The 14,292-nt window shown below is 38.8% G+C and overlaps 1 protein-coding gene across 1 annotated transcript in view; it reads right to left on the minus strand.

Annotated features, from left to right (window-relative positions):
• Window positions 1-584: 584 nt before the first annotated feature.
• LOC139926346 (Fc receptor-like protein 5) overlaps window positions 585-14,292 on the minus strand; it is a 32,334-nt gene continuing 18,626 nt past the window's right edge. The window contains exons 12-21 of the mRNA XM_078281726.1: window positions 6,657-6,959; window positions 4,573-4,839; window positions 4,013-4,273; window positions 3,427-3,543; window positions 3,265-3,280; window positions 3,100-3,182; window positions 2,431-2,481; window positions 2,247-2,315; window positions 2,071-2,133; window positions 585-945 (exon numbers count right to left, since the gene is read on the minus strand). Coding sequence (XP_078137852.1) covers window positions 872-945; window positions 2,071-2,133; window positions 2,247-2,315; window positions 2,431-2,481; window positions 3,100-3,182; window positions 3,265-3,280; window positions 3,427-3,543; window positions 4,013-4,273; window positions 4,573-4,839; window positions 6,657-6,959 — 1,304 coding nt within the window. The 3' untranslated portion in view covers window positions 585-871. The remainder of the gene's footprint in view (window positions 946-2,070; window positions 2,134-2,246; window positions 2,316-2,430; window positions 2,482-3,099; window positions 3,183-3,264; window positions 3,281-3,426; window positions 3,544-4,012; window positions 4,274-4,572; window positions 4,840-6,656; window positions 6,960-14,292) is intronic.

The raw sequence follows: 14,292 nt of genomic DNA on the forward strand, positions 1-14,292 counted from the left end.
TCAGTTTAAAAGGCATGTGCTTGAATTTGCATGTGTGAATTTGCAGTTACATCTGTGTGGTTGTATAAATGATACAGTGTGTCAGGTAAGTAAGAATGTATTTTTCTTTTCATGTTTTCTTGTCGTCCATGTCTCTCTCTCTTTGGTTGGCTGACGCACTTCTCTTTACGGATCTGGAACAAAAACACAGCGAACAACTTAAAAACGTAACACAGAGATATAGCCTACTGTTATTGAAGATGTACGGGTGCTGTCTGACATTTTACATTCAGTTGTAATCCATTTAATTATCTGTAGAATGCAGCATAAAAAAACAAGACAAAATATGTATATGATATGGCAGCATTAGCTCTATAAGTATGATAAAAATAGCTTTATATTACCAAGTGGTGTTCTCGCTTTGACTTCAGAATAAACAGTATCTTGAATTTCTGCAGGAGTTGATAATTCTGTGGACCGCAAAACATTAATTCAATTTAAATTTTAAATGGATGTGCATAGACCCACAGTATTTTGATTCTTGGTCTCCAAATACTCAGTTTTAATATGTAGCTCACTGGTGAAAACACTATGATAATGCCCAAAGTACTCATACCTACAACAGTTACCAATGCATGTATACTGTCTGAATAGTTTTCTCCAAAATAGTATATATACATAAAAATAAAACGCAGAAGAAGACATGAATGATCACTAACTAGCTCCCTGGTTACCACAACAGTTGGCATTGAAATGAATAAAACACAGCTACCATTTCACAAACATGGCAGGTTCATATGTGTGGAGGGAGGACATACACAGAAATCACATGAAACTGTCCAAGAACAATATGTTGCACGCTAACACTACTGACTGCAGGTGGATATAGGCTTTACTTACCTTTGTTATCCTTGGCTTTACCTTTATTTTGGTGGTAAACCTGGGCATAGGTCACATTTGATTCTTCTAGAACAGAAGACACATTTCAGGAATCATTTGTAAAGCAGACATGATAAACTGCATTTGACTTTAATAGTTAAAACTGATGTTTTGCGTAAGTGAATGTTTGTCTGGTTTTAGGACTTCATGTGGCCTTTTGGAAGCATAGCAGAAACCATGTTAGCAAATGGATGGATAGAGTAAATAAAGATATTTGAAACTTTTTACTCTGAGGTGATACAATGGCTTCCGAAAATAAAATGCTTGAAGGGAAAATCAAATGAAACACTGTTCAGTTTGTTGATCAAATAAACAATACATTAAAAAGAAAAACATCTCATGTGTGTGTTTTGCCCTGGTGTGTTGAAGAAAACCTATTTACTGGCAACTAGAGCCAGAGAAGAAACAAGCCAAGTGAAAACAACTCAATTTCCCAGTTCTTCATTACACATACATGAGATCAGTTGCTTGTGATATCTGAATTTGTGTTGACACCAGAGCTAATGTGTTTACACACAGCAACTAGTAGGTGTCATATGCAGGGACATAGTGCACCCATAATTTTTGAGGGGGCAGTTACAGAAACAAGTTCACAATGCAGTAGAGAACATAACCATTTACACAGCTATTGTTGGCGATAGATTGCGTTTTGAAACACAGCTATCTGTAAGCTTGTTTGTGTAAGAATCTGAGAAAGTGAGGAGGGGTATGATCTACTACACAATCTGAAACATCATGGCTAGACTACAAGAAAAGCAACAAAAACTTATGTTTTATTACACGTCAGATGGCAGGGTATGGAAATACTGGAGAGGGCACATGGCCCTTGATTTGAATGGACATGACAGTCATGGATATAATATGGATACAAACGTATATAAACAAACATAAAAACTCTTTATTTATACTCTAGCGATTGGCTGAAACTTTTCTGACATCTTGGAAGTATTTTAATTGTCTCATTAGAATTATCTGGGCATTAACGACCCAAAGCAAACAGCCAAAGTGACTGAGGTGATTTGAACTGCATCCTGACCCAGGATTACATCTGGTATAATTAGTAATGATGCTGTGATCCAGTTTCAGTGAAAAGTTTGTGTAAATGAGCTTGTGGCTGAAAGGTTAGTGAGGATGATGAATAAATGATTTTACCTGTGGTTGATCCTATCTTCACATCAGAATAGACCGAGCTCTCCGCTGGATCAACATGCTTCACTGTTGAGGATGATCATATAAATGTATTTTTAAAAACACCTACTTTCTTTTAGATATATTTCGGCATTGCTGGCTATTCTGTATCATTTCATGTTTATAATTTGTGTACTCACCTTTCTTGTGAACGTTTTTGAGTTCAATCGAAGAATAGGTGATGTCATTGGATTCATCTGCAGGTCCGCCTGAAATGTAGATTTTTCTACTTATTGGAATCTCAATCAATCAGTTACTCATGTTAATTTCAGTGATTCTAGCATTTCCAACTGATCTTTGCTAATCATAAAGTATATACTGTACCATTTTCAGTGTCTTCAGAGCCTTTGATAGATTCATAGACATAAGCATCACCTACAAGTCAGTAAAAATAAAGGTCAAATTCATCACTTTCATTCCATGTTACCAACTTCACCATCTGTTCTAACATACATCTTGTTCAAATCTGTCTGTAGCACTGAGCAAGTTACTTTTAATATTCTGTTTCCAGTCAGTACAGCTCATCTCAAATTATATGTGAGTGTGGCATATTGTTTTAGAGATAGATGCAAAGCAAAGCTATACCATTTAGATTTGTTTTAGAGCTGTTGATTGTTTTGTAGATGTTAATACCAAATGTTGGTTCGTCAGGTGTAAGAAATGGCATCAATAGTATTTTCATACTGTAGAGCCAACATTTGAAAGTACTGGCTTGGTTTGGTTCAACAGTGTGAAACGGTGTTTGATTATGTTTAGTTACAATCTGCGAGGTACGATGTTGTGCCATAGAACAGATGGTTATATAAACAAATTCTCTGACCATCAACCTAACAGGTTGACTGTTTGATTTAAAAATAGATCATCAAAAAGTTCCAATCTTATGGGTTGTTATTTGAAACAGTCTCCATTGACTAGAAAGTGATTGTTATAAATGTTAGTGTTAGGGTTTATGATTAGTCTTGAAGAGCAATCATGATTGGTTTGAGGGCTGACCATGGAGAGGAGTCCGTCCGTTCTCTTGATCTTCTCTCTGGTCTGTAGTGGAGCCCTGGTTGGTGCTCTGAGACTGGATGGGTCTAATAAATGTAGTAAATGTAGTAAATAACATGGAATTTACCACTGTTATGGTTAAGATGAGAGAATTGGTGCTGTACTTACCTGCCACAACATGGATCTGTGAAAAACACATTTGTTGTTATATAGTCTTGCTTTACAAATTGTCCCTCAGCTATTCAGTGTCATGACATAAGGGAGAATTGCTCAGTGATTTTGAATAATCAGAGTGTAATCCCTCTAATATATGCGAGAAAAAAATCTCACCTTTGGACTTTCTGTAGCAACACAGCAGCAGCAGGAGTATGATCAGTAAAATGACAGTAACCAGTCCAATGATCAACCACACAGGAAATGAAGAGCTTGCAGGCCTGGACACTGCAACTAGAGAGGTATTATTAAAACAGTTCACCTGTGATGTCACTAGTATATGAACACTGACTTATTTTAAAGTGAAATCGCAACAAAAATTGTTTTGATTAAACTCTTAAAAGCTCTTTGTCACGTCCACATCTGACTAACATTGAAAGCAGGAATATTAAGTGATTAAAATTACCCTAGTGACTTTATTTATGTAGATTTAATGATGTTTATTTTTCACTACTAAAAATCTGTACTTTTACTAGGCTACTCTGAGTAAATTCAGTAATCAGTCATTTACCTGCATTTTTTTTTAGTGAGATACATATTTACTACTTTAATTTATAAGACAAGTTCTCTTACTCCAACCTAGGTGATTGGCTTGAAGTAACAGTACTTTCACCTGAGTAAAAAACTTCACTACTCTTTCCATCTCTGATTGTAAAGTTGATGAAAAAAAAAACTCTGAAGAAGCTGTTTTAATTCGACTCACATTTTACTGCCATCCAACTCTGTGGTGATTCTGTTCCACGGTTGAGAGAGTATTCAGAGTATTTACACTTGTAGAAGCCTTCGTCTGACTTAGACACAGCATGGATAGTCATCTCCCCTGTGGTTTCGTTTTGGATGAGTTTGTCATTTCGATAGAAATCCACATTATAACGTAATGGTTCTGTCCTGGATTTGCAGCCAAGAGTCACAGAATCTCCCTCAGTCACAGGATGGACAGGACTCAGCAGGATAAGACTTCCATCTGTGAAACAGAAAATTAAATATGAAGAGTTTCGATCCAAATCCAATCCACAGTTCAAGTTGGACACCTACTGTTACAAAAGATCACTGGCTAGAAAATAAAATTCAGTATGGAACATCATTTAAGTTATAAGCTACCTTAAGACCCTTGCTGAAAGAGTGATAGATTTTTTAATGAATACACAGGCATGTAACACTTTGGAAACATGTCCACATGTTAGGAGTTTGCCAGGAAAATGTAATGAAATGTTGAATGACTTAACTGAATGTAAAAAAAAAAAATGTTTAATTGAAACGCACACTGTACAGTGATGTTGACTGCGTTGCTGAACTCTCCTGATCCAGACTCACACCAGTACACTGCACTAGACCGTATGTCGATGATGTTGCATTTGGATCCAGTCATTGACCCCCAGTAAGATGTACAATGTTCCAGATATCCTTCCTCAGTAAACCTCTTCACTCTCCACTCAGTAGAGTTTCCCTCACAGCTCAGTGAGACAGACTCAGAGGAGAAGTGCTGCGTTCTGTTGGGACTCACTGTGACAGAAGCTGATGAGCGACGATCTGAAAGACACACAATCAGAGGTCAAACTGAGAGCAGAGATATTATGAGATATTTAAAGCTAAAAATATGCAACATTTTGCCTTGAGGCAGCGAAGTGTATTATTAGTCCTGCCTTCCTCCCCTCAGTTCCCTCCCCGACATCTTGATAAACTGTCTACCTTGAAACGGCATCTAGCCTGCAGAGGCTGAAGTATTGGGGGTTACGGCAAAATTTGTTTCCTCTAAAAATGTGTTAACCCTGGTGGCGTGTCTTCGCCTTGATTTCACACCAGGAAAGAAAACAATTAAATCATTTCAATTTTGTGGATTTATTCCTATCGCTGGCTTTTCAAACAGTAAAGAAGTTTTTTTTTTACATTTTATCGGATTACAAAGAATGAAAGTACCCTACCTAAAGTAACCTAACATAAGTATCCTGTGCATCATTTATATACACATTGCCCTGTAATTCAGCATGACAAAATTTAAAATAAAATTCTGTAGGTTTGAACAAAGCTTATTCCCGCAACATGTATTTGTAATGACGGTCCCACCGGTGGAGCTGGTAGAGTTGAAGAGGTTTAACTATGGTCCTCTAATTCTGAAGTAAAGCAATATCATAAGAAAGAGAGAGATATTGGGCCTCATGCAAGAACCACTCGTACGAACAGATTTGTTCTTAAATCACTCGCACAAGCGATTTAAGAGAATTTGCCGCATTCACCAATTTTCTCGTATTTAGAATTTTCTCTTAGGTACGAACAAAATTTACCCGTGGTCCAGACCTGTCGTATGAGTCACGTACAATCAACCTGCTGTTCTCCAAAGCAAAAAAAAACTTTGTTGTTGACTAATGGATTGTATCTCTGTCACTTTGAAGAAATGTTGAGTTTGAATATATCAATGACACTGTAAAGTAATGTATAATCATGTTGAGATTAACCAGTACAGTGGTTATAGTCATAGGAAAAATAGCAAGGGAGCACTGTTGGCTTTTTCAAAAGAAGGTAGTGCGTAATTTATTTTACCAGAGCCGCATAGAATCTCATAAGTATCCATGCAGGTTACATAGTAGCCTATAAGTGCGCTCAATACAAAGACAAAACAAAAAACACTAATAATTGCCAGGTTATTTGACAAACATTCAGATGAGACAAAGGCAAGGTTAGATTGTATTGGGGGTAAATATATCATAGAGGGAGATAAATCTGATTTCTAGGCTATTTTACTCCAGTTGATAATGTTAATGTGGGTGCAAGTGAATCTAAACTTTAAAAAGAGAAATGGCTTTAGGTCTTACCAGGTTGAGGTGCAAGTCGCTGTCCAGGGCAACAATTGCTGAACACCTGACACTGCTATATTGCCAATTATGGCACGTATAGGCCTATTCTTTCATCTGTCTGTGTAACGGAGAATTCCTCTTGGCCCCCTCCTGTTGCAGGCATGGATCGCCTTGCTTTTTGCATCTAATTTCATGTCAAGCCATTTCTTTTTTTTTTTTATTTCTGTGACGGTGCCCTAACGACAAATCACTATAGTCCTATAATATTCCTATAATACTCCGATATGGACTTAGAGTGTCTGTGGTACTCACTAGTGAGTTTATAGTGACCTTATCATGGTATTTTTGTCTTCTGTAGTATCACCACACCACCTCACGAAAAAAGTAAGAGAAATTTAAGAGAAGAATACGAATGTCCTTGCATGAGGCCCATTGAGAGAAAGAGGGAAATGATAAAGAATCAGTGAGTGAGTGAGTGGAGGAGGAGGCTAACTAACTCGGCTATATGGGCCGATAGCTCGTCCATAAATGAATGAATGAATGAAACACACTCACCTCCAGACCAGATAAACTTAGGTTCACTGTCACGACTGTAAAACACTGGGTCTCCTCTCCCAGCTGTACACATATATCCTCCTGTGTGTGTCGGTCCATGAAGGATGTAGGAACCCTCTGCAGTCCCATCGTTGCTACCAGGCAGCAGCTCATAGGTGTAGGAGTTGTCTGATAGTTTGGGAACAGCCTTGTACCAGTAGAACCTCCATCCTGCAGATGAACCTTCAACCTCACAGCTCAGAGTTACTGAGGCTCCAGGACTCAGCCATACAGGAGAGACGGTGAGGACAGGCGTGGGTTTATCTGTTGGAAAGTATTTTTCTCAGAATTAAAATATGACATGCTGAATAACTTAGCTAGTCTTGTCAGTGTATTACATGCAATGCTTGGACGCTCTTCCAACAACATATTTAGTAAGTGTTTCTAAGTGCTGCCTCCAAATATACAGTATAATATAATATGAAGGTATATACTATATATTAACCTTTTAATGAATCCTTGACATGTTCAGTATGAATGAAAAATGATCTGACTTACATGATACTGTCAATTTGAAGGCACTGCTCCACTCTGTTGAAGACTGCTGTCCACTTCTCTGTCTGCCCTTACATGAGTAGTCTCCACTGTGGGTTGTATAAGCACTGCTAATCCTGTATTCATTTTGTTTTGGAGGTTTGTATGAGCTGGTTGTTCTCCATTCATACTCCCAGTCAGTGTCTCCTCCTCCCTGGATCTCACATCTGAGAGTGATGGTCTCTCCACTGTATATCTGAGGCCAGTTGGGTTGCAGGGTCACAACAGCCCTGTTTGCAACTGTTCATACCAAAAATCTCCAATTAGGATACAAAAATGACTGTAAAATCAACATCAAACTTCACAATTTCTAGCATTAATCTTAAATAATAAACATGAACACACATTTTTTCATTCCAAAACACATTGCCAAACTCACCATTTTTATCAATGCGTATTGAGTCACTGTACTGTGTGTAGTAAACCGAGTCTCCTCTCACTCCTCTGCACCAGTAGAGTCCTTCCTGTGAGACACTGATTTTATTTGAGTTGGGATCATCATCTTCTGTGGTCAGGGGTTCAGAGTCTTTCTCCTTTCTGTACCAGTAGTACTTCCAGCCAGAATATTCCTGCACAGAGCAGGTCAGCGTCACACTGCCCCCTACTGGTATGGCTGTTGTGTCAGCACTCAGTTTGGCCTTAGGTCTACGTGCTGTTAAGATTAAAGTGAAAAAAGATTCAATTATTATCCCCCTCAATGAGTCGAATTGACAAAACGTGGGGTAATGATGAATCCCACTTCTGTTTTCTGATATTTTCAAGACTACAATTACATGATTAAATAAATAAATAAATGCATTTCAAAAGCTGCAGTCCACTGAATGACGGCTCCTCTTCAGTTATTTCTTTCCCACACAAGAAGAAACCACAAGGTGACATATTTGTTACTGATTGGCCCTGAGGGGACTGCATTATTCGTGGGGGACGACATGTTTACTATTGCCTTGTTGGGATGTGTAGATAGATGAAAACATAAAAACATGTGACATAGTGACATATTTATTATGAATGAAAGACGATCTGACTTACATGATACTGTCAATCTGATGGTATTACTCCAATCTGTTGAAGAATATAGGTCACTTCTCTGTCTGCCCTTACATGAGTAGTCTCCACTGTCAGACTCAGAAGCTCTGACAATCTTATATGCAGCTTGTTTCAGAGGTTTGTTTGAGCTGTTCATTGTCCATTCATACTCCCAGTCAGTGTCTCCTCCTCCCTGGATCTCACATCTGAGAGTGATGGTCTCTCCACTGTATAGCTGAGGCCAGTTGGGTTGCAGGGTCACAACAGCCCTGTTGCTAACTGTTCACACCAAAAATCCCCAATTACGATACAAATAGAAATATAAAATCAATAGAACAAATAGAACAATAGAACAAAATTGGAAGATGGCCGACCAAGGAGGGTGCAGTGAGGCAGGTGCTGCTCCTCCAAAGTCTAATGTCATTTTGCAATCACGCAGACCTCAGCAAAGAAAATCTCGCAATGAGTGGATACGCAATTCTGCGCCTTATTTCTGGCATGTCACCAGCTATGTAGCGGTATTAATGATCATGTCAGTGCGACCATGCTGGGATGTCACAATGTCGACGTCGGGAAAAGCCAACTTCCCTACAAAGCACGTCTGCTTGCCGTTTTTTCGGAGCGGACAGTATGGAGCATATCGTGATGTCTTAAACAACGGTCAAGCGTACTTTGTACCGCAACGTAACGATTCATCCAAGAGTCGAAACAACAACGGATACCACGCATTTCGGAAATTGCTCAGCTACCTGTTGACAACAACTCTTCTACTCTCTGGGGATGTCCAGCCCAATCCCGGGCCTAATAAACAAACTGAACTCACCACGGTGGAGACAGCCGGCGACGTGCAGGTGGTCGGCGAGTTGGGTGAGTGCCAAGGCCCGATGTTATCTGCATCTCCCTGTTCTTGTCCAGGAATTGACATGAGCCATAGAAAAGTATCCACTTTGATTTCAGTGTCTTCCGATATTGAACTGGACCCTGTAAATACCGTTACCAGGCAACTACCAGCAGCAGCCAATCAACATAAGGCGACGACACAACAGCTAATCAAAAGGAAGCATAAACTCTTAAACCCTGCAATCATTAAGCGCAAGAGGTGGAACTTCTTCCAAACTGTCAATCAGGCACGAATACTGTGGGATCCGCGAGCAAAACCCAAGGGATTACTTGGAGGGCACATAAACATTCGCAGTGTCACTGGGAAAAGTGAACAAATTCAACATCTTATCGCAGACTCGAATTTGGATTACCTGTGTCTATCAGAGACCTGGCTACATAAAAACTCTCCAAGTGCAGCACTAAGCGTCCCGGGCTACAATATCTACAGGAGGGACAGACCTGAAGGAAGAGGAGGGGGGATAATGTTTTATGTCAGAGATAATATCAGTTGCCGTCAAATCCAGTGGCGATGTGATAATGGACTTGAATGTATTGGACTTAATATTACATTATCTCCACAAATGTCTTTCACCCTTGTTAGTTTGTATAGACCACCCTCTTCCAAAACTACTTTTTTTGACCAATTAAGCAGTATAATAAAAGAATGTAATTTCGACAAAGAGGTAATTTTAATGGGGGATTTTAACATAAATTGGGAAGATAAATGCAATAGAAGTGCTCTTAAACGAATTACAAATATCTTTGACCTGACACAGCTAATTAAGGGACCAACAAGAATAACACAGTTGTCAAAAACACAGATAGATTTGATATTCAGTAATAAACCAGAGAGAATTGTCAAAACATTTAATATGATCACTGGGCTATCTGATCATAACTTAACCCTTGTAGTTAGGAAATTGTCCAAAAAGCGCCTTAGTCCTTGTGATGTAAGAAAGCCCAGTCAGCTCAGAATACCTAAGGGAGAACAAAATAACTTTGAAAATGCAATTAAAGGGATTAAATGGAATAATATTCTGTCTTATTCTGATGTTGACTCTGACTGCCAGGTCTTTTTGTCCACAATCCAATGTATAATGAATACTTTTTTAAGGAAAACTAAACCTGACCGCAGACAAAAAAACGCTCTTCCATGGTTAAGTGGTGACATACATAAATGGATGAGAGAACGTGATGCGGCACTGAAAGCAGCTCTAAAATCAAAATTAGTTACTGATAGATTAAAGTTTGTGGGACTACGAAATAAGGTAACAAAAGAAATTAGGAAAGCAAAAGCAAAAATTTTTATTAATATCATTGACCAAGCAAAGGCAAATTCCAAATTGATTTGGGAAAACTTAAAGAGGTTGACAGGGAAACATCATACTGGTAATGAAAAGCGCCTTGAAATCTGTGTGAATGGCAGTATTACACAGGATGAAGCTCAAATAGCAGCAACTTTTAATTCATATTTTGTGGAATCAGTACGGACACTAATACAGAGCTCTTCCACCAATCTACTAAGTATGATGCCTGTAAATTACAATCAACCTGTGTTTGAGATTAGGGAAATTTCTGAAACAAAAGTAAGAATGATTATAAACTCCCTAAAGAATTCCAAAGCCAAAGATGTGTATGGACTGGACACAATGTTCCTGAAAATGTTTAATGAGTGTTTGTCTGGTCCAATAACAAATGTTATCAATAGATCCATTAATGAAGGGGTCTTCCCAAGAGCATGGAAGACAGCCATAATAACACCTATTTACAAAACAGGTGGTCCTTCAGAGGTATGCAATTACAGGCCAATTAGCATAGTACCTATCGTGTCAAAGGTAATTGAAAGATATGTAGCAGAACAACTTACTAGCCACCTTAACAAAAGCCCTTTCAGACTGCATCCCATGCAGTTTGGTTTTAGATCTAACCATTCAACGGAAACTGCTAACTGCTTTCTCCTGGAGAATATGAAATCTAAACTAGATAAGGGGGGAGTTGTTGGGGCCATATTCTTAGATCTAAAGAAAGCCTTTGACACTGTGGATCATGATGTCCTACTTGCAAAGCTTTCAATGTTCAACTTCTCCCCGAATGCTATTAAATGGATGCAATCCTATCTGGAAGGCAGAGCACAGAGGGTTAAGATAAATGGGGAGCTGCCATCAGCCCTTAGTTGTGATATCGGTGTACCTCAGGGATCAATTCTGGGGCCCCTGTTGTTTAGCCTTTACATAAATGATCTTCCCACTGTATGCAATGAGTCTGAGATTCAAATGTACGCAGATGATACTGTCATTTATGTACATGCAGCGACCAAACAGCAAGCTGCATGTAAGCTCACGGCAGTGATGGCCTATGTCACACAGTGGCTTAATAACTCCTGTCTTCACTTAAACATAAAGAAAACAGTTTGTATGTTCTTCACTAAGAGGTCAACAGATAATCTCACACCATACGTTTATGTTGCAGGGGAAAAGCTGACAGTGGTATCTGATTTCAACTATCTTGGTGTAACAATTGATTCTAATCTTACATTTAAAAAACAAATTAAGATGGTAACAAAGGTAGTAAAGTTCAACTTGTCAAATTTCCGCCATATCAGAAACTGTCTAACTACTAAGGCAGCAACACTATATTTCAATGCCATGATCATGTCATATTTGTCATACTGTTTGACTAGCTGGGCACCAGCCTCCTGTACAACACTCAAACCTGTACAGTCAGTATACCACCAGGCTCTTAAGGTGCTTGACAGGAAGCCAAACACCCATCACCATTGTTACTGCCTAAGAAATCATAATTTACTGAGCTGGGACAATCTTATCAAATTTACAGACGCTTGTCTTGTCTATAAGATTCTGCATGGCTTGGCTCCTCCCCCTCTTAGTGCTTTTATAAAGCAGAAAACAACTAATGATAGACATACTAGGTCTGTGGCAAGAGGGGATTGTATAATACCTATGAGGAGGACTGCCTTCGGACAGTCAGCTTTTTCAGTGAGAGCAGCTCACACATGGAACAGTCTGCCAACACTTATCAGAGACTGTGACACATATCGTTCATTTAAAATTAATTTAAAATCATGGTTAAAAGACAATCAAGTGTGTGGCCATACACTGTAACTTATTCAAATAATCTGAAGCGTGCTTTGTTTTATGTATTGTTGTCCTTGTTTTAAAGTATTTTATGTGTTCTTATGAAGTGTGCTCTGCTATATGTACAGTATTGCTGTTCCTGATTTAATGTATTTTATGTGTCTTTTGTAGCTGTCATTACACCTGCCCAGGTACTGCAGTTGAAAATTAGCCAAGATGGCTAAGCTGGCACATTTACAGAAATGTTTATTAATGTGCACTGTCCCTGTAACTTTAAACTGTATAAATAAATCATGAATGCATGTTGTTTTATTCCAAAACAAACTCACCAATTTTGTTTATGGTTTTTGCATCACTGTCCTGTGTGAAGAAAATCGGGTGTCCTCTCCCTCCTCTGCACCAGTAGAGTCCTCCGTCTGAGACACTGATATCTCTGTTTAGGTTGGGTACACCATCTTCCACGATCAGTAGTCCAGAGTCTGTGGTTTGTCTGTACCAGTAGTATTTCCAGCCAGAAGAGCCCTCCACAGAGCAGGTCAGCGTCACTCTGCCTCCTACTGGTATGGTTGTTGGGTAAGCACTCAGTTTGGCCTTTGGTCTAACTGCTGTTGGTTTAGAAGGAAAACATTTTACAAGTAAAGTCACTATATGAAGACAAACACAGCTATAGAGTATTCACATACTGTACAAGTTCAATTCTGCCTGCAGCTACTCTGTGTCACCACACTTTGACTACACCAGGGATGGGAAGTCAAGTTTTTGACTTGCACTCAAGTCGCACGTACAAACTGACTTCAGACTCGACTCAAAATCTTAAAATTTTAAAACTACACTGTCCGAATGAATAATTAATTGTATGAAATTAATTAATAAATATTTTCATAATTTGAACATTTTCAAAATCTATTTGTGTGACAAACATTTGGATGAGGAGGGGTGGTGGGCTGTGGCATTTTACAAAACTGAAATCTTTCATTCACATTGAATTAAGTACCTTATTGTGGGTATCGGTTTCACTTTAAGGGTTCTGGTATTCGTTCTGGTGTTGTAATTTTCAAAACGATGCCCAGGACTAATGGCATCAGCTGCAGTGCCGTTTTCAACAGCATTGCAGCTTCAAAAGCTGAGCTTGCATTGTGTTCTGATCCTGTACTGTACACTTGTGGTTCCTATCAGTACCTTTGTTTGAGTTATAGTACATCATCATTCTATTTAACCAATGCCTCATGTACACATAGCTAAATAAAACATCATGTAATCAGCTGGCCTTAAATTCTCTGCTCTTAGAAATAACCATGTTGTGGTTTAAGCAGACGTCTGAGACTCATGACCAGAAACTTGACCCTTGACTCAGACTTGTCCCTCAAACACTTGAGATTTGACTTGAACTTAGCATTAAGTGACCAGTGAGCATCTACTGGTCTACACTGGAGAGACACTGGCCTTGAGAAGTCTAAACATATAGGCTGGACCTCTAAATGGTATAGAAGAGACATTCTAGCTGAAGTCATTCTTATGAGTAAAGTAAAACATTTTGAAAAAGATTTAAACAGGACTACAAGTGTCTCTAGAGAGACAGTGCCACCCAGATACTCTTTCTTGTGTCTTATTGTATGTTATCTACCAGAGAAGACAATCTGAGTTAGAGTCTTTCCTCTGTATCATTTCCAGGTCCAGTCTATATTTAGACTTCATAGGTCAGAGTAGCTGTAGGCAGAGTCATGAACACACAGATTTATTACATCATCCAGTTGACCTGATCTGACTCTCTGTTCAGATTAATATTGCACAATCAGCAAGGAAAGGTCCAGACCAGTTATTTTTAAGGAGTTTGAATTCTTGATGTAATGTTGGTGTGGCAAAAACATTTTCAGATTTCTCACCATAGTGTGACAGCATCTTACCTTCCACTTTCAGTTCCCTCTCTTTGGATTCTGCACCGTCCTGCTCACCAAATTTACACTTGTAGGATCCCTTATCTGTCTTTGATACTGGATTAATGGTCATTTCTTCTGTGGTTTCAGATATTTTGATTGAAGAGTGGTTTGTGTCCATTTCAA

Source organism: Centroberyx gerrardi, chromosome 23 (genome assembly GCF_048128805.1).
Source record: "Centroberyx gerrardi isolate f3 chromosome 23, fCenGer3.hap1.cur.20231027, whole genome shotgun sequence".
Taxonomy (NCBI): Eukaryota; Metazoa; Chordata; class Actinopteri; order Beryciformes; family Berycidae; genus Centroberyx; species Centroberyx gerrardi.